The sequence below is a fragment of the Colias eurytheme genome, chromosome 25 (assembly GCF_061535395.1).
Source record: "Colias eurytheme isolate Ceu_HAF_F1 chromosome 25, ilColEury1 Martin Lab GWU primary, whole genome shotgun sequence".
In the NCBI taxonomy this organism is placed as follows: Eukaryota; Metazoa; Arthropoda; class Insecta; order Lepidoptera; family Pieridae; genus Colias; species Colias eurytheme.
The window spans coordinates 7,879,374-7,900,760 of NC_143004.1; the positions used below are offsets into that span (position 1 = coordinate 7,879,374).

The 21,387-nt window shown below is 32.9% G+C and overlaps 3 protein-coding genes across 5 annotated transcripts in view; all 3 read left to right on the forward strand.

Annotated features, from left to right (window-relative positions):
* Hasp (Hig-anchoring scaffold protein) overlaps positions 1-9,343 on the forward strand; it is an 84,534-nt gene extending 75,191 nt beyond the window's left edge. The window contains exons 17-31 of one of the 3 annotated variants that reach the window (XM_090116445.1): positions 44-157; positions 357-519; positions 623-702; positions 946-1,128; positions 1,414-1,537; positions 2,608-2,789; positions 3,243-3,387; positions 3,644-3,762; positions 4,222-4,384; positions 4,676-4,836; positions 5,201-5,374; positions 5,687-5,881; positions 6,343-6,528; positions 7,388-7,532; positions 7,845-9,343. In XM_090116445.1, the coding sequence (XP_089972571.1) occupies positions 44-157; positions 357-519; positions 623-702; positions 946-1,128; positions 1,414-1,537; positions 2,608-2,789; positions 3,243-3,387; positions 3,644-3,762; positions 4,222-4,384; positions 4,676-4,836; positions 5,201-5,374; positions 5,687-5,881; positions 6,343-6,528; positions 7,388-7,532; positions 7,845-8,142 (2,432 nt within the window). In that variant the 3' untranslated portion in view covers positions 8,143-9,343. The remainder of the gene's footprint in view (positions 1-43; positions 158-356; positions 520-622; positions 703-945; positions 1,129-1,413; positions 1,538-2,607; positions 2,790-3,242; positions 3,388-3,643; positions 3,763-4,221; positions 4,385-4,675; positions 4,837-5,200; positions 5,375-5,686; positions 5,882-6,342; positions 6,529-7,387; positions 7,533-7,844) is intronic. The other 2 variants (XM_090116446.1, XM_090116447.1) reach the window with 2 other exon arrangements.
* Positions 9,344-10,272: 929 nt separating this feature from the next.
* Positions 10,273-15,409, forward strand: LOC149897771 (uncharacterized). Its single transcript, XM_090116539.1, has 3 exons — positions 10,273-10,509; positions 10,596-11,339; positions 15,322-15,409. The coding sequence occupies exons 2-3, from the start codon at positions 10,669-10,671 to the stop codon at positions 15,407-15,409; spliced, it is 759 nt and encodes a 252-aa protein (XP_089972665.1). The 5' UTR covers positions 10,273-10,509; positions 10,596-10,668.
* A 1,000-nt stretch (positions 15,410-16,409) lies between these two features.
* Rhp (GTP-Rho-binding protein rhophilin) overlaps positions 16,410-21,387 on the forward strand; it is a 78,952-nt gene continuing 73,974 nt past the window's right edge. Inside the window, exon 1 of the mRNA XM_090115997.1 lies at positions 16,410-16,593. The gene's annotated coding sequence lies outside the window, so the exon portion shown is untranslated. The remainder of the gene's footprint in view (positions 16,594-21,387) is intronic.

Genomic DNA, 21,387 nt, shown 5'->3' on the forward strand with positions numbered 1-21,387 from the left:
ATTCCTAATTGCGTTAACATGGCAAGTTAAAACATGATTTCAGGCACAATAGTCAGAGTAGCTTGTGGCAAGGGCTACGGATTGAACCTAGAAGCAAACGCTACAGCCAAATGTGTTCGAGGAAGGTGGAAGCCGGAGAAACCAGTTTGCGAAGTCCGTGAGTAATTTAAATACAACGAATGAAAAGAACTTGCATGACCCTTGCATTCAAACAGATCCAGTAAGCCAGTCCAGCACTTGAGCATTTTATAGAAGACGCAATGAATTCAAACACATAACACTATTCTTCCTCTGGATCTTTTCCAATTATTAAAATTGTTCGAATATTGGAGAAAAATATGAGCTTTTTTTTACAGTACCTTGTCACGTGCCTTCAACTGAATACGGGATATACACGATGTCACCAAATGGAAACCTAGGGAGTCTTATCGCAGGACCTAATAGAGATGATGAAAGAGAATTGAATGAAACAGATCCGGTTCCTAATGGACAAATTGTGCATTTTTCTTGTGAATATGGGTAAGTTTTTCATCGATATTAATAATTGACAATTAAAAAAATTTTGACGTTATTCTTATCCTAAATTAATTGGTTAATGATTAATATGGTTTTATTGTTTTAGATATAATGTGCAAGGACCCACAAATTTACGATGTTGGCTTGGCGAGTGGGCAGTCACAAGTATGCCTGAATGTGTAGCAGGTTATACAATTTCTACGTTATAGACCTTATCTTAAACAGGACTTAACTCTGTATATTTAGAATAATTAAACTTTGTATCTTGTAAATATATGCATCATAAAATTAATTTTTAAAATCTGACTAGATTCTACTAAATATACATATTAACATTTACTAAACCTGAAACAAGAGATTAAACGTGGTCTATATTATCTGATAATTGAAATATGTTCCAAATATCCTCACCATCTATACCCCTTCCAGCACCCTGCGAACTGCCTCAACTCACTGGAGCCACCTACGAAGCTGGTTACCGCGCTGGTCTCACGGTCGCACACGCATCATCAGTGGATATTGCCTGCGAAGCTGGTCGGTCTCCACCAGCCACTTTGAACTGCCATCTGGGAAGGTTACAACCGACTGTACATGAGTTTTGTAGACCTTTAGGTAAATTGTATTCTATTATGTAGTTGATGTACTTGTATGTCTATAATTCAAGGGGTTCATGTATTCTAAACAGTGTGTACAATGGAAAAATGTTGTATAAAATGTTGTTTATTGTATGACTATCATGTTTCGTAACCATTTCGTCTCTATAATATTTATTCTTAACTATATGTTTGTTCTTTATATTATGTTATCTAGTTTAGAGGGAATAGGTTTTACTTAGTTATTGATTGATGATTCCATGTAAGCAGGCAAAGGAATATTCATTTAAATGTTCTTTTACAGTAAATGTAACACGGCCATGGATACGATCAAATTTCCAGAGTGGTTCAGATATAGTTAGAGAAGATATTTCTGAACTGGAACCAGATTTACAAGAAGGAGCTATTCCTTGTGCACCACCTGAGAGGTATAAAATTTCCAAAAAAATTATAAGGGGTGTGTTGGATGAAATTAAAATATGCAACAGTCAAGGAATCTTTTCAACTCAAACTTTAGAAAATTCTTTGTAACATTGTGAATTATAAATCTTCTGAAAAGATTCTTTAGCTATGTCAATATTGTAAACTCGCTTTCATTGTAGCTTTGGTGTTCATTTTGTTTATTATATCCAAACAAATGAATCAAAATTATATTAAAATGTGTGGTTATTGACGATTGGAATACCCTGGTTTTGAGTTCACCCAATTTTGTTCATGTTTTATTTTGCGGACTTAACGCTAAGCAAAAGCAAATTGCGCTCATAGTGTCTCACTCAGAGTATCTATGTGGGTGCACTTTGCTTGTAAATGTACCCCAGGAACATGGGAAGCAACAAAAAATAATGTTTTTGCAAAGTCTGCGTTTCTTATTTGCTGGCTGGAAAGACTGAAGGGAACACAGGCGTTCAGGGATGCCAAGCCCTGGTGAGAGCCTTCTAGGTTCGGACTTTTGCTTTTATAAAGTTTATCATCTTTCTAATCATTAAAAATCCTAGATCATCAAAGATTGGATGGGGCGTAGGTTACCTATGCCATCACGTCATCGACGTAGAACCACAGTTACCTGACATCTTATTAAATGGGAACTTATTTCATCGAATAAATAAAATAGAAAAGAAGAAGTTGTAGCATAGCTAATTCCATACGAATTTGGTAGAAACCTTCGATAAAAGTAGTTCTACGTCAATGCAGTCATCTTCATCAACATCGCCGGATCCGGTGATTATTCTCTGATTTTCTTCGATTAATCTTTCTATTTAGTTTCACTTGAAACGATTTCAAAATCCTCAGAAGGCAGGGCTTAGATCAAATATTGTAACGGGACAGTTTTGGCTTTTTCCTTTCTGTCTTGGCCGAGCTTACTTTACGTTGCAATTTTTTGCGAGTGTGGTAGTGCATGCTGTAAATAATTTTACGAGAAACGTTCGTTTATCCTAAAGGTTTTTTATTATGATTTGGAGGTAAATACTCAAGCTATAAAATTTGTTAATTATTGTAGGGTTCAGGGGACATTGATCTATAGGGACGGGACTGAGGTGAACGAAACCTATGATATATCCGATACATATCCTCACGGTATTAAAATTACCTTCAGTTGCATTGCGTCCATTATGGGTGAGAAGACTACGTGGAAGATCATATGCGAGAATGGGAACTGGGTTGGAAAAAGCTTTAATTGTGGTAAGTATGATACTCGTACAAATAAAATAGGTGATTGGACAGGCTAACTTATATCGCAATAACTTATTGCATGTCATTTCTTATATATAAAAATGAATCGCAAAATGTGTTGGTAAGCGTATAACTCGAGAACGGCTGAACCGATTTCGATAATTCTTTTTTTATTATATTCCTTGAAGTACGAGGATGGTTCTTATGTAGAGAAAACGTAAATATGTACCACGGGCGAAGCCGGGGCGGACCGCTAGTTCAAAATAAATTTATACATTTCTGTTTGTGGTTTTCCATTGCGATTTTAGCTATGTTTTTATAATTAAGTAATTTTCTAAAAATAAATTAACTAGTCGCTTATCCATACCAAGATAAAAAAAAGAAGAAAATTTACTTATCCAGAGAAGTGCGCAATAAAAACCTACGTTGAAACATATAAATAACTTGACAATCTTATTACAGAGGAACTGGATGCTCAAAGTGAAGAATTGAAAAATAACAATACGTGCACCTTCCGTAACGAAGAACCGCATGTTGTGTCGTTCTTTAACGATTTGGAGATTACTGAAACTGTTGAATTTCCATCCGGATCTACGATTGTGTCAAGGTAAAGGCCGAAAAAAGCGTTTTATTTTTGACTAAAGACCCGAATTTATTCTTCTATAAGAATCTTAATTAGGCTTTTACAAAACATAGGTGGTGAATCCTACTTCTTATGAGGTAAATATTTGTTTGGGCATTTAATATGATGCCATCTATTCCCTAACTACTAGGTACAGCTTGTACAGTAGAATCTGGCCAAATGGGTAGATACGATTTATACTTTGAAAATTCATTGTTGCAATTTATACTTTCATCAACAGATGCAGTGATATTGGAAAATATGCGATGACAGGATCACAGACTAGGCGATGTATAGGTGGCACGTGGGATGGAGTGAAACCGACCTGCTTTGGGCTGAACCAGGAAAATGATTACGCCAGTTAGTATTATGAAAACAAATAGTTCTGTTAGTTATTTTAAATGTAAATACGTCTGGATTTAATCAATCACGCTTGTATTTCTTGGAATGGCATTGGGTACGCTAGCAATTTAAAAATTATATAAAATACAGACCTTGTAAAGATTAGATGATCTAGTGTATTTTAAAGCTAATTTGTAATTACGGACTCTTTTTCATAAAGTGATGCAAATAAATTATTTTTTGAGCGAATTCTTCGAATATAACACTGAGTATAATGTTTACAAAGGATAGTTTATTACTTTCAAACTCAAACTCAAACATTTATTTATTCAATTAGACTTCTTCGAGAAGCACTTTTGAAACGTCAATACATATTTTTAACATTTACCACCGATTCGGAAAGCAGTATCTATGAGAGAAGAATCGGCAAGAAACTCCATAGTTTCTCTTTTAAATCAACATTATCATTTATTTCAGTGGAGAAACCACCAACAATTCTCTTCAGACACTCGCAAGGGCCGATAGCACAGACCAATGATGGAAAGCTGTTAGTGTATCCTGGGGCTGTTCTGCACATGGAGTGTTTGTGGATGAGGAGGTTTGGCAACCCGAAATGGAACGTTACACATAATAATCCAGAGTGAGTGGCATCTAGTTGTATTCTACTACTATTATAAATACGAATTTTCCTGATGCAATCGATAGTTTGACGGATCTGCTCTTTCATACACGGCTGACGATGATAATTTAGAACCAGTGGTCCCTAATTGTTATCTAATATAAAATTTTCAAATGCTTAAAAGTTAAAATAATCAGAGATCTGATAAAAGAATAGATCAAAGTAGATTCACGAGTCCCTTTCACGTATTATGTGGTACCAGATGGTGATGATGATGGGTATGATCTCTTTCTTTATTTTCCTTCAACGTAGTCCCGAAAGAAAATACACAGAAGGATGGACAACAGACCCAGGACGGGACAGTCAGCTAGAGTACAGGTTGAGCATCATGAACGCGGAGAAGGAGGACTCGGGGATTTACCGATGTGAGACACCTGCTAGACAGAGCCATCAAGTGGAAATTATTGTTGAAGGTAGGTAACATAATGCATATAGGGTTGTACGTAAAGTTAAGATAATTTATTGTAAGTCTTGGTACAGAGGAAGAGGCGAAAGATATCTGAGATTTATTTTATTTCAAAAATGTTAGGTTAACCCATCAGTATTTAGTGAAATATTTGTGATTCGAATTCTCTATCAAGAAAAAATACTATGTCGATCAGAATTAGAATTCAAATGCCTGAAGCTTGCATCCTAAAATAAATTAAATGAAAGAAGAAAAGCGAAGTTGTTACAAATACAGTGGACACTACAGCTAATGACGTTGCTTCCTTGCTAGTTGAACTTCACTGTTTACTACTACTAACTAACTAACAAGTCACCTGTTTCCTATTCCAGATGTTCATTGTCCACCGCTTCGCATCCGTCGCGGACTCGTCCCCAGCAGTCTGGACACGCAGCTGGGCAGCGAGATCACGTTCTCCTGCGCCAATGGGAACGCTCTGCTGGGAGCTTCCACTTTGTACTGTCGAGCTTCGGGCAACTGGAGCGCGCCGTTACCTGTTTGTGAGAGTAAGTGAAAAGGATTTGTTATTTAGTGGCATAAATAGAATTGCGCCCTACGCAAAATTACGACATTTTTAGATAGGTACGTTGAATTTTTAATTTTGTTAAAGCTGTAAATATTATGATATTGCATACTACAACAATCTTTATCATTATAACCAAACCAGCGTACATTTTAACTTGATTTTATAAATGCATTTTCCTTACACAGTCAGAATAGTCATGGCAAGTTTCACTTGGTGCAACTTTGCTATAAAAACACTTTACTAAAAAAAGATTTTTCTTTTTGAAAATACATTAAAATTAACGCACTTACAGGTGTAGAATGCGGCGAAGTGACACACGACACACCACTAAACGACGGCGAGAAACGTCCGCGCGTGTCTGTAGTGTCGCGCGGCGTGGGCGGGCGCGCGGCGTTCTCCTGCCCCGCGGGCTGGGCGCTCAGCGGGCCCGCGGAGACCGTGTGCCTGCCAGCCGCTGACTGGGCCAAGCCGTTCCCCGTGTGCAGAGGTATGTATGCACACACGATACGCCGCTATTTAGATTGGATAGCTGCTAATTTCAATGGTGTCATGTGTCGTTGGATGAATGGAGGAGGCGCGAATCTATTATCGCGGGATAAAATATCGACTCTGGACGGGGAACACGTGATCACCGCGAAAACTGGCTACATTCACGTCCGTCCACGGAGCTTCGCGGCACTAACGTGGAGCCGCCATAACACTGTATTTCCATTTCACTCTAGAGTCACTAAATTATTAAACTTTGAAGACTTTGCGCTTCGCAGTACATGTACGCCATGGTCATGCAAGATAATAATTCTAATAAGACCCTATAGACATAGAGCCGTCCCGCGAAGCATTGGCCAGCCACCAATGCTTCGTTCGCGTAGCTATTGCTTCACGAATCTGCCCACTTTGTGTGAACCTATCAATAGAGAAGCTACAAAAACGGTATAATCTCTTATATAGAAGTATCATGCCCTGCACTGCCTCCCCCCGCATCGGGCTACGTGCTCGGCCGAGCGCCGTACCGCGCGGGCGACGTGCTCCAGTTCCACTGCAACCCGGAGCACACGCTGCACGGCCGGCCGATCCTCGTCTGCCAGGATAGCGGCAGGTGGAGTGACAAGCCCCCCACTTGTAAGTATAATAACAGTAAGTACCGCTTCGCTGAAGGTACGTGTGTGTGTTGGTCACGTGGTGGAAATTGATCGATAACGTAGCTACTTCGTAGTTTTGAACATAAGATTTCTTAAATGAAAAACTTCACTTCTTTTTTTTGTTGAAAACTGTTCAGTAATCTTTTAGTTTATCGCAAACGGACAATAAAATATGCTGCCGGGAAATTATTATAATTTTAACCAGATATTTATGAGATGGTACGAAACGATCATTTTTATCACGTGATTAACGGACGAGCTTTCTATTAACGCTTTATAAAAATATATTACCTAAAGCTTTTCTTTCTTTATCTCACAATTTCATCTTCCTTATGTACTGGTCTTTGTTCTATCCTTCTTTACCTGCAACGTTTAACTGTATAATTTCGAAAACAATTTTCATATTTGTGGTATCGGACTCCATGCAATAAGAAAAACTGCAAACTCTGCTTTTGACGCTTAATGTACTTAACTTTGAAATATCCTTTAATAAAATATTTATAAAGATGACGACTGACAAAAAACGCACGTTTATTCAGTTCTTTGTGTATGTCTGTTTCTTAAATATTTGTATTTTGTCAAGATGAAAATGTACAAATCTACACCTCTTTTCATTTCTACACTTAACACTATTCTTATAACTAACTTTTTATGAAATAGTATTATAAATCGCATTTAAAAGCTTTAAAATATTAAGTTATAAAACACCCGCTCTACTTAAAACCTTAATCTACTGTTTCATTTTCATTGTTAAACGTAAACTCCATACCATACTTTACAATTTTCACGATACATTTTTACATTTTTCCTCATTTTCGAATATAAAAAATACTAAGACTGAACTATTTGAACAGGTGCTCAAGCATGTACCTACCCGGGTACGACCATATCGGGTCGGATGTCATCTGTAAAGTTCTACTACAAGATTGGTGAAACTGTATCGTTCACTTGCGAGCCTGGATATAGGATCAAAGGAGCGCCAATGCTGAGGTGTTTGAAGTAAGTATACTTTGTGGAATAAATATGAACTAAAATAAAAAAGATACATTTATTCATCTTTTATTTGCTTAAATATGGTACAAGAGAGATGTCAATAAATATAGTTTCCTGGCGAAATTAAGCATGCAAACATTCGTAAAATTAAATTACTATTAAATTTCACCAAGTCGGACCGTAAAAAATAAAGGATCGCATAATACGACTACCATTATGAAAACACTTGATCTGGTCAATAAAACTGGTACAATAAAATCTACTCAACTTTAAGTATGAATAAATAACTAACCTCATTTACAATTTGTCTTGTTTTAGGAACAGAAAATGGTCCAACGCAATACCGCTGTGCACTCCAATTTCAAACTACACTTCATCCGACTCCATCGCAATGTTGAACGGCGACATCGACGCCATGTTGTCTGACGGCCGCGGCGCCATCTTCTCCACAGCTCGATCCAAATTCGAAACACCCGCCATTTTGACAAAAGAAAGTATCAACGCGGCCATGACGCGTGTTGCAGCTACACGATTTTTACGCAGATCACCTTTAGAAACAATAAAAAATAGAATTTTCAGAGTCAACAGGATATTGAGGCGAGAAACTGGAAGATAATTATCGTTCACACATATTTTGGATTTGATATTTAAATTCTATTGATAGAAAATCGTCGTGTCCATAAAATACGAAGTGTCATAGTGATGAATTTTCTTTATAGCTGTAATACAGCATCGAAGTTTCCTAAGTAATAAAGAAATATGCCTAAATAGTTTGAGCAACCATTGTTTAAACGTTCTTGCTTTTAAAGTCTTGCAGGCGTTTTTAATTGAAAATTTATTTATTAACTTAACCAAGAATAAATATTTACTTATAAGTGTATACAGTATTTATTAAATGAAGTAGAAATTTTATTTTTGTTATATTTGTAAGGATTTGATAATATAAGACTTTGAAACTTATCGATTATTTATTAAAATAGAACGCAGAGGGTTTTTTTTTATATTATAAAAATTAATAGTATAATTTATTTAAATAAGCTACATTAGTACGATCCAATAAATAACTATTTCCTTTGGTACCAATTATTTATATAATTTACATAAAATGTAAATATACGCCAAAGAAATAGGATAACTCTCTAATTATTTAAGTATTAAAATAGTCCAATAAATTATATTACGTAGTTATATATTGTAACCTAATTATTAGGTAAATTAGTATTTAAATTGTTATATCTAATAGTTTGCTCAAAATTTTGGAAATTTTTATCTGTTATCTAATCGGCTCAAGAACAATTATCACAAATCAATCTTTATTGTTTAATTTTTATTTAAAATATGAACTATCTAACATCATATGTACCGATCCACTTAATTTTCTCAGTCAATATCCATGATATTATTATTACTAGTATAGATATAGGAGAAATTGTTTAAAATCCGTACTTACTTAATAGTTAATTATCATAAAATGAAATGTTATTATTTTTAAGTTTGTAATAAGTACGCAAATACTGGTAACACCGCGCGGAAAAAATAAAATAATAATTATGTCAGTCGAATTACGCGCCATTTTTTAAATGTTAAATTAATTATCTGTGTTTATTTATTTATTCGTTTGTGTTTACTTTTTCGTAATATTACAATTAAGCTATGTAAAAATAATGGAATTCCCCTTTCCTTGAGTCGATTTATCATGCATATCAAATTTATTCATATCCTATATGATTAAGAAATAGCAAGATACATTTTTTTCTTGTTAAACTAACTTATTTATTGTGCTGATATTATTGTGAATAAACGAATAAGGAATCGAATATGTTGTTTTTATTACCTTTTTCCTTTTTCATGTAGGAGTTCTTTAAACTTTTAGTTACTTAAGTAATTTTTGGTTTTCAGATCAGCAACAGAACTTAGTTGTAACCACAGATATAATATGTAATATACATGTAACAAAAAAGCAAATAAATACAAACAATATAAACACACACACTGTATACACAACTCATAGGTTAAAATTGATAACCCAAATTGGTTGAAACTTAAGAGCATTCCAATCTTGTATACTTAATTTGAATAAATAAATTTCAAACAATGCCGTTATACATGAAACTATTTTACATAAAAAAGTAATAAGTACTTAGATATAGTCGATTGGTGTACACTTAATAAGATTTTTTTAATCAACTGTTTTGATATCTGGCTAAGAATATTGATTTTTTTGTAATCTGATGATGCTTTCGTTTGTACTGTATGTACATATTTTTGAATATTCCTTATAATTTCGGATTTCGTCTGCAATGTTCAGTTAAAAAAAAAACACTTTTTACTATCTGTACCTAGACGGTACTGTATAATTGTTCCTATTCGAAGGTATTTTTTTATTGCTTTTATGTAGGCCTAAGCCAGTTCAAAGAATACAGATTTATTTTATTTTAATTTTTTAAATAAATGCTAGAAAACTACGTACGTAAGTAATGAGGATTAAATTAAATTTAAAAAGAGCCTTATTCTTAAAATGTATAAAAAATTTTTTTAATAAAATAACGTGGGAGAAAGTTGTTTTTTTGGATTTCGAATTGCGAAGTTTTTAATTCTATTTTCTTTTTCAAAAGATTGATATTTTTCTTGGATATTTTTTGTACTCGAACAACGTTTAAAAATAATACCGTTTAAAAATATTACCAAATCCATTTATTCTAATTTAAACAATATAACAGAACGTAAACCGTTAAATAAATGTAAAATGAAATGAAGCTCTTTCCCTACTTCATTGCATTTTGAATAACATTGTCTTTTACATTTATTAATTTTAAAGTATTTAATCTGTGGTGACAGCTCTGCTCGTTATGGTTCATTCCTTAAAATTTATACTCTCTGGTTTTTTAAAGTGATTAAGCAACGTGGTTTATTTTATAAAGAAATATTTAAGAGCAAACATTATTTGAAGCAATAGCTTTTAATGTTGTTTCTCTTGTTACAGGTTAGTAATTAAGTATAACTTGTATTAAATGTTTAATTGTAAAATAATTGTGTTTTGTGAAAATAAAAATAAATCTCTTGTTACAGAGCAACAACTTTGGTTTTTTGTTTCTATAATTCACCATTACAAAACAACATTAACAAAGCTAATATTTAAACAATGGAGAAATTAAAATTCGAATTTACCGTAAAACAAAGCGAGGATCCAAAAACAAATGTAATATGCATAACCTCAATTATGGACGCTGATAACCACACTTTCCTCATTCCGGAACAATTTCAACCGGTGAGATTACACGACGTGGTAATAAAAACCCAACATTTTCAAAAATTAAAAGCCACGCTGCAAAGAAGGCACGAAAAAAGACACGTATGGATTGCACTAACACCCGAGTTACATGATGCTTATATGGACGAAGATGGAAACATGCAATTTAAAGGGTATTTTCTGGAAGAAAAAGCACAACAGCAGGTATTTACGAATGAACCTTCAACAGAAGTTCTTACAAGAATTTTGGAAAATTTCTCGGAATTGAAGAAAGATTCTAAACAGTTTAATTTGAAATCAATATCTGAAAAGTTTGTAATAGAAAAATTCACAAAAAGAACATCAAGTGTAACACAGTGGATGGACATCTTTGAAGCTGAGTGTACTCGTATAGGCATCGATGAAGATATTCAGAAGATTCAAGTGTTTAGGTTATTTTTGGACGACTCATGTCAAGATTGGTATAATTCTATGCTTATAAAATATACAATAAGTTCAAAATGGTATATTTGGAAAAAAAACTTTTGTGAAACTTATGCGACCAAGGGCTGGACACCAATAAGGTATGCTTTTTTGTTTAAATATAGGCAGGGCTCATTGTTAGAATATGCTCTAAAGAAGGAAAGACTTTTATTAGAGATAAACAAATTAATAGATAAACCTACTTTAATTGATTTAATTGTAATTGGGTTACCTAATTTTATTGCTGATAAAATTGATAGAAATCAATTGAAAGAGACTGAGGATTTGTTTAATAGTATTCGGGGCTTAGAACATTTAATAAATAAGAAAATTTTAGATAAAAAGGGAGTCGACCCGAAAAAAATTAAAGAAGATAATTTAAAAGACCGACCATGTCGGATCTGTGAGAAAGAAAAGAAAGCTACTCGTTATCATTCTGAATCGGTATGTTGGTACAAAAATAAAGACGGTGATCGCTCAAAAAAAGAACTTATTAGAAGTGTTAACAATTCTGAATTAGAATTAAGTCTAAATGAAATAGATCCAAAAAACTGTTAATTCCACCATTAATCAAAATTAAGTTAATAATAAATGATTCTGTGGAAACATTAGGGGTTTATGATTCAGGTTCAAATGTAAGTTTAATTAATTCAAGATTATTAGCAAAAAAAAATAACCCCAACAACCACAGCAGTTGTCAGGCAAATTTAAGGACGATTAATGGTGTAAAAAAGTCAACAGGAATAGTAACATTAAAAATTAAAATATTTGAAATGGAAAAAAATATACCTGTGTTTGTCATAGATGAACAAAATTTTGAATATGATTTTTTGATTGGATTGGATTGCATTAAATCTTTTCAACTGATTCAAAATGAAAATTTAGAGATTACACAAAAATCAATTGACAAGATAAGTCAAATAAACAAGAATGTTTCTGACTCAACAGGGGATAAGATTCAAAACAAACAATATTTCATGGATGTAAACAAGGATAGGGAAGTAACAAATAATTTTTTTATGAATAATAAATATAAAGTAAACTTTAATGAACACATAGAAGTCAAAAACTTTAATATCTCAGTGAATCACTTGAACATTCAGCAACGGTCAGAAATAGATGATTTAATTAGCAAATATGAAACACTATTTGCAAAAGATAAATATGATGTAGGTTCAGTGCAGGGCTATGAAGCACATATAGATTTACTAGTCGACACATATTGTAGCAAGAGGCCATATAGGTGCAATTTTGAGGATAAAAAAGAAATAGAAAAACAAGTTTCAAAATTGTTAGAGAAAAACCTAATTGAAGAATCTTATAGTCCTTTTGCGGCCCCTGTAACATTAGCCTACAAAAAAGAAGAAGGCCGAAAGTCTAGATTATGCATAGATTTCAGGGATCTCAATAAAATAGTGGTTCCTCAGTCTCAACCATTTCCGCTTATAGAGGATTTAATGGTTAAAACAAGAAATTGTAAATTTTTCTCTACATTAGATATAAATTCTGCATTCTGGTCTATTCCTTTAAAAGTGGAAGACAGGAAAAAAACAGCGTTTGTTACTCAGGAAAATCACTTTCAATGGACCTGTCTACCATTTGGTTTAAAAACTTCTCCTGCAATTTTCCAAAGAATACTAACTAGCATTATTAGAAAACATCAACTATCCAATTTTACAGTAAATTTTATTGATGACATTTTAGTTTTTTCACAGACATTCGCTGAACACATTAAACATTTATCATTATTATTAGAAGCTATTTCAAAGGAGGGCTTTAGATTAAAATTCTCTAAATGTACTTTTGCTCAGGATTCTGTGAAGTATCTAGGTCACATAATAAGAAATAACACAGTTTCTCCACTCAAGGACAATTTAATAGCTATAAAAGATTTTCCGATTCCAAAAACGAAGAAAAACATTCGACAGTTTTTAGGAAAAATAAATTTCTATGGTAAATATATACCAAATATATCTATCATGCTAGATCCAATCCATAATTTATTAAGGAAAGATCAAAAATTTTATTGGACAGAAAAATGTCAAGAAACTTTTGATACCATAAAAAAATTGCTTTGCATGAAACCTATTTTAGAAATATTTGATCCAAATTTACCCATACATATTTATACAGATGCAAGCATACAAGGTATAGGAGCTATTTTGAAACAACTCCAAGAAAATGGAGAAGAAAAGCCATGCGCCTATTTTTCGAGAAAATTAAATGAAAGTCAAAAACGGAAAAAAGCTATTTATCTTGAATGTTTAGCGATTAAAGAAGCCGTAAAATACTGGCAACATTGGCTCATAGGAAAAAAATTTAAAGTGTTTACAGATCATAAACCGTTAGAAAAAATGAATATAAAGGCAAGAACGGATGAAGAACTTGGAGATCTTACATATTACTTATCACAATTTAACTTTGAAATTATATACTCACCGGGAAAGAATAATTTAGAAGCAGACAGTTTAAGCAGAAACCCTGTATTAGAACCACATATAAATCAGGATGAAATTTTGAAAACAGTAAATTTTATTAATATAGAAGACATCAAGAATGATCAAGAGAACAATGAAAGTATAAGACTATATAAAAATAAACTTATATTAAAAGATAAAATATATTTAAAAAAAATAGGAAAAAAAGAGAAAATTATACTCACCGAAGAATTTAGTAAAAAATTAATAAAAAACATACACCATACATATTGTCATATAGGAAGAACACAAACAGAAAATAAAATCAAACCATATTATACAGCAAAAAATTTAATACATAATATTAAACAAATATGTGATAATTGTGAAATATGCATTAAAAATAAATCCAGAACTAAATTTAAATATGGACTAATGTCTCATCTGGGTCCCGCTTCGTATCCCTTTGAAATAGTCTCAATAGATACCATTGGTGGATTTGGGGGCTCTCGCTCTACTAAGACCTATTTACATCTTTTAATTGACCATTTCACTAGGTATGCTTACATATTGACATCAAAAACTCAAAGCGGAAATGATTTTATAAAACTTGTAAAAAAAATTACTCCTGAAAATAAAATTGGGATGATCCTATCAGATCAATACCCAGGAATAAATTCTAAAGAGTTCAAAAATTTCTTAAAACAAGAAAACATACCTATTGTCTTTACCGCAGTAAATGCACCGTTTTCAAATGGAATAAATGAACGCTTAAACCAAACGTTAGTGAACAGGATAAGGTGTAAAATAAATGAAAAGAACGATAAAGTAGCATGGACAACTATTGCCCATGAATGTACCCGGAAATATAATGAAACTGAACACACTGTGACCGGATTTTCACCAATATATTTAATGGAAGGAAGAGTTATTAATATGTTACCTGACGAATTGAGAGAACATAAAACACAAAATGATTTATTACAAGATAGGAAGATCGCTTTGGAGAGAACTATCAAATCACATAATTATAATAAGCAACAATTCGACAAAAATAGAAAAAATATTCAATTGAAAGCAGGAGACTTTGTCTATGTGGAAAATGGCAATCGGTTAAACAGGAAAAAACTTGACGAATTAAAGATTGGACCTTATGAAATTTTGGAAAAATTATCTAACTCTATTTATAAAGTAAATACGGGTTACAAAAAATTTGAATCTAACTTGTTTCACATTACCAAGCTTATACCACTGTCTAAATAGCATTATCATTCTATTAAATAACTACATAATATGTCATTCTATTATTTAGCTGTATAACATTTTAGGGGGGGAGATGTAAAATGAAATGAAGCTCTTTCCCTACTTCATTGCATTTTGAATAACATTGTCTTTTACATTTATTAATTTTAAAGTATTTAATCTGTGGTGACAGCTCTGCTCGTTATGGTTCATTCCTTAAAATTTATACTCTCTGGTTTTTTAAAGTGATTAAGCAACGTGGTTTATTTTATAAAGAAATATTTAAGAGCAAACATTATTTGAAGCAATAGCTTTTAATGTTGTTTCTCTTGTTACAGGTTAGTAATTAAGTATAACTTGTATTAAATGTTTAATTGTAAAATAATTGTGTTTTGTGAAAATAAAAATAAATCTCTTGTTACAGAGCAACAACTTTGGTTTTTTGTTTCTATAATTCACCATTACATAAATATAGTGTAAACAAATTAAATATTATACTTAAATTGTATTAATAATAAAAATGTATTATAAAAATACTTGACCTAGTGAACAAGAATGTATATTCATAAAAAAAAACCGGCCAAGTGCGAGTCGGGCTCGCGCACAAAGGGTTCCGTAGCAGCAAATATAATAAATTACAGTTAAATCAACCTATCTCAAAAACTATAAGAGATACTTTGATCAAACCAAAAATCGTTGAAAGAGTTAATTAGCATGCATCACCTCTATTTTTTTTAGAATTTTATACCCCGTAGTTATAAAAATAGAGGGGGGGGGACATACTTTTTACGACTTTGAGAGCTGATATCTCAAAAACCGTTCACTTTAAGAAAAATGTTTTTTAGAAAACTTTATATCATTTTAAAAGACCTTTCCATTGATACCCCACACGGGTATGTACATCGAAAAAAAAAATTTCATCCCTCAGTTACATGTATGGGGGGCCCCACCCCCAATTCTTTTTTTTACTATTTAGTGTCATATTTTTGTAGCGGTTCATACAACACATATTCCCATCAAATTTCATCACTGTAGTACTTATAGTTTCCGAGTAAATCGGCTGTGACAGACGGACAGACGGACAGACGGACAGACGGACATGACGAAACTATAAGGGTTCCGTTTTTGCCATTTTGGCTACGGAACCCTAACAAAGGCATACAAAATCATATTATACGGAACTCGTAGGATTGTGGGCGGTTCCTACATTTTCGAGTTAACAATGCACTATTTCTTTCTAATGCCATCGTTACCATGGGCTTCGGTCTCCAACACAGCTCGTGCGCATTCTACTTACGTTCCTGTCAATCACAAATTCAATTTCAATTCAATACACAACACAAACATGACTATTATACTACTTCAACATACATCGCTAGCTTTGCTTGCGTAGTATTTTTGATTGTCCAAACAAAGCCGCAATGGTTAACTTACAAATCGAATGCTACGGAGCCAATGCACCGTTGCGTTCAGAAACGTCAAACGAACTAAATTGGAATGCCTCAGTTCAACGCGCGCTCTTCTATGCACGGAACGCGTATTTTGTTTTGGCGCCAAAAGTTTTTCGACGGAAATTAATAAACCGCGAAAAATTGATACAGATAAAAGTAGTGTTTTGTTTTTTGAGAAGAATAAATAACTTTGGTGTTAGTTGAATTGTGTGTGTTTTTGGAATAAATAATATGTAACAACGAAGGTAGGTTGATCGTTAACTCATAACTTACACGTTAGTTCTAATTAAGATAACATTCTTTTGCTTTGTTTTAATACACCTTTTTGCGTTCACTAGTTTCGGTAAGCCGACAGATGACATTTATAACGATAATAGTTTTTGTATCTTGTTGAAACAATGCAGCAATTTAAGTCGTGTTTTTGTGCTAGTTTTCTAAATACACTTCTAATACGTTTCATAATTTAAGGTTAAGTATATTCGATGTGACTGAATGGGAATGAATTGTTTTAGTGCTTAGACGATAAAACTTCATTACCTACCTATTTCATATTTGATAATTTTAGCATTTTAGTTATGTAGGTACAATGATATTTAATAACGATTAGGTAGGTACAAACTACAAAGTTATTTAACTTTTAAGGTCACACCACATACCTAGGTACATTCCGTACATTACATTACACCGACATTATAAAATTAAAATAATAATAATAGGTACCTACCTAGTTACACAATTATCCAAACAGTAGCAGCTGGGTACTGGATGTATTTTTTTCTAGGCATATACCTACCTATTAGTAAATTGAAGTAGACGTGCGTAGTGCGTACCTACCTTTTTATACTTTTAATACATACCTGTAACCTACGTACGTAGGTACCTATGTCGCAGACAAATTGTATATCTAATTTTCCTAATTACAAACGGCGCGGTTGTCACTTGTCAACTTACCTACAAACGCTCGGCATTTCTTTTCGTTCGACAGCTTTTAAATAGACACACAGAATCACGGGTTAAAAGTTGGTCGCAATAATTATTATTACTAGGGATGTAACGATACCGATACCGATGCCGATATATCGGCCGATATATCGGCAAGCCGATATATCGGTATCGCCGATAATAAATCAACCGATACCGATATTTTTTTAAGGAAGAGCGGAACCTCCTGACACAAGCATTTTATTTGCTTACTAGGAGTGTTCCAATCACAAATTTGTTTATGTAAAGGAAAGAAATAAATAATTTTGAATTTTTTTAATTTTTAACGTGATAACGTTTTTAAATATGATATGCTTTCATATAACGATTCCAATGTAAATCCTTACCTTATTTGCAGTTACTCGCCCTTAACGCTTTTTTAGTTAAATAATTTTATTTAGGAAAAATTCTAATAACACTTTTTTGCTTAGCTACAAAGCAGCTAACCCTCATTTTTTAGCTAAAAGGCAGTTATCCGATTCTGGTGATGCATCAGTTTTGGGGATGAGAGTGATGATGAAATAATGTCGCTCCCAAGCAGAGTACCGATTGTTTTTGATTTTCTTTTACAAAACGTATTGTTTCTGATCAGGTTTACTAAGTTTTAAACAATCTAGCAGCTAAATTACGGAAAATATAACAAGTCAAAGTTACGAAAATTTGGTAGGTAATGGTTACGACAGTGCGAACTTTCAATCGTACTTCTCTGTTTAGACTCTGATTTGTCTCTGTAACCGAGAAAGAGAAGAAAGACAGTCTGTACTATTTAATTTTTAAAACTATTTATTAATTATGTAATTTACCCCTTGGGTGGAATTAGTAATCGACTGTCAAGCAATGTACTAGAGATGGTGATACAAAAATTGTTAGGAGTACACTACCTTTGACCCGCTGACGGGGAGTCCATTTTGCAACTATTGCTATTTTTTCTTATCTTTATATGTATTAGATTATTAAGATTTGTATTTTTTACATTGTAGCAAATAAAAAGTTTTCTACCTCCTGCTATTTTCCACATATTCTGGTATATTATATTTTCTGAATGTGGATGAAAGAGTCTTCTAATCATTTGATAAGCGGTTCTACATTATTTATTAAGAGCATCCCACATGTAAGAGCTTGAAGCCCTATTGAAACCAGGGTGTATTTTTTCAAAAACCTTGTGCACAAGTCTTAATTTTTTTTTTCAGGAAACGATTTATGTTTACATTGTTTGTGGTTCTATATGTACTCACATATCCGTGACTCGTATGATGGCTTCGCAGAAGAATATTTATATAATAACGTTAAAATTGCAATTCTAAATGAATATACGGTTCCAAAAAAGAAAAGCGAGAAGATTTATCTCAATCTTAACCCCTTAATGAGCCACTGTAATGAAATAAACGTGAACATGACGAGAAATAAAGGTTAATTTTATCGAAAACTTAAAATAGTAATTTAGTAAAAGAGTTTAAAATACTTGTTACTCACAATAAGACGCTAAAACCATTAATTTAGATAGTGTTTAAATCCTTAATACTTAAACCTAAAAGCTTTTGATCCTTTTCCTTTCCATTGGTTGACCTAGAGGATGTAATTCCCGAGAGCAAAGCCTCAGACAGCAGCAAATTTTTAACATTAGTAAGATTAAAATTTAGTACAACTATATAGAATCATAGTACAAAAGCATCCAAAAACCCTTAAACGCTGATTATAAAGTTTTTGAAATTTAAATTAAAACGAAAGTCATAGCTTAAAAGTAGTTATAGTAGCTTAACGACGTTTTAGGTAAGCATTTTATTACTAAATAAAATAAATCACAAAATGAAAATAAAAATACTAAATTACTTAGCTAAAAAGTCGCTATGGTTACGCTTGTCCAGTAAATAGTTAAAATTTTCAGATTATATGCTGAACTAAACGAGAAAAAGTGAATTTAAAAATAAATTATAACAGTTTCTGGGTAAAAACTAATATTTATATATAATTAAATGTCGATCGATGTATCTCACAATAATTATTGTAAGTGTCATAATTTTTAAGAAATAACGATTTCCGTGTTTTTTGCCATTTACTCGAAACTCACTTCGTGGGCTTAACGGCTTTCTAGTTAAAGGATGGCAGAATAGTAAACTTTTATTAGGTACTGATTGTATGTGTATTACTTAAAGTTTAACTGACTTCGTAAAATAATAATACTAAAATAAATGGTTTTGTTGTTTTTTGATTTGGCATTTTTATTTAAAAGAATACGATTAACAGTTGTCTCTATTAAATGTTGGTAACTTTTTATGCATAATTCACTACATATTTATTTTTCTACCAAGCCATCGATATCGGTATCGGTATCGGTATCGCCGATACATTACTAAAAATATCGGTATCGTATCGGCAAAATCATGTATCGTTACATCCCTAATTATTACTTATAAAGAGGAACTATTGATACAAAATAATCTTAAATCGTAATAGGTATACAGGGTGTACCAAAAAGTAGTGATGAACGGAAGCTGAGAGGTAGAGGACCTAGAGGGCTATCCGAATCACCCCCATGTATGTAATGCGATTTTTCGTATTTTCGGAGTTATGACGATTTTTTCAATTTTTCACCTATCGCCGAGTACGATGATATTTTCACTCATGCTGACGTCAATGATTGCGGAAGATGCTTGATTTTTTTTGTGTGCTAAGCTGAAAGATAGGCCAATTCAGTATGGTAACATTTACTATCGTTAGATCTTTGAATGGAATAAAAAAAAGAATGAAATGGCAAGAAAGATAAAATTACCCAGTATGTTCACCACTTCAAGGGCCCGTAAAAAAATAAAATCACATAAAAAAAGTTTTCCGTTTGACTTTTAAAAACTTGCTCTATCTATCAGATAGCTACCCTGAAAATTTCATTTTATTATTCAGAAGGCTTCAATCGAAAAATTTGAATCTAAATGTGGTAAGTGCAAAAATTGAATTAACATGATGATCATTAAAACCAATAAATAGGTGTTTAATTACCAGAAATTTTTAAAATAACCCCGCTGTTGCTCAATGCAAGTGCGACATCACCGTAAAAAGTAGTCTTTTAAATGTCTGAATGCCCTTTTATCATTTTTAATGGTTTCTTCTGCTACTATGAATTTCCGGGTTATTTCGTCCAAATTGTGGCAGTCTCTCGTCTTTGTAGTATCCCCACGGAAAATAATCAATAGGGTTTATGTCCGGGGACCGTGCAGGCCAGGCCAAGATACCCTGAAAGATGGATTGGTCGTTGCAGCCTGCGCATGCGCCGGTGAAGCCTGCCTTAAAGCCTGGCCTCCACGGTCCCTCGACCTAAACCCCATTGATTTGTTTCAATGGGAATATTAAAAAGACTTCGGCTACTTGAGAGAATGCCACAATTTAGACGAAATAACCCGGAAATTCATAGTAACAGAAGAAACCATTAAAAATGATAAAAGGGCATTCAGACATTTAAAAGACAACTTTTTACGGTGATGTCGCACTTGCATTGAGCAACAGCGGGGTTATTTTAAAAATTTCTGGTAATTAAACACCTATTTATTGGTTTTAATGATCATCATATTGTTAATTCAATTTTTGCACTTACCACATTTAGATTTAAATTTTTCGATTGAAGCCTTCTGAATAATAAAATGAAATTTTCAGGGTAGCTATCTGATAGATAGAGCAAGTTTTTAAAAGTCAAACGGAAATTTTTTTTTATGTGATTTTATTTTTTTACGGGCCCTTGAAGTGGTGAACATACTGGGTAATTTTATCTTTCTTGCCATTTAATTGTTTTTTTTATTCCATTCAAAGATCTAACGATAGTAAATGTTACCATACTGAATTGGCCTATCTTTCAGCTTAGCACACAAAAAAAATCAAGCATCTTCCGCAATCATTGACGTCAGCATGAGTGAAAATATCATCGTACTCGGCGATCGGTGAAAAATTGAAAAAATCGTCATAACTCCGAAAATACGAAAAATCGCATAACATACATGGGGGTGATTCGGATAGCCCTCTAGGTCCTCTACCTCTCAGCTTCCGTTCATCACTACTTTTTGGTACACCAT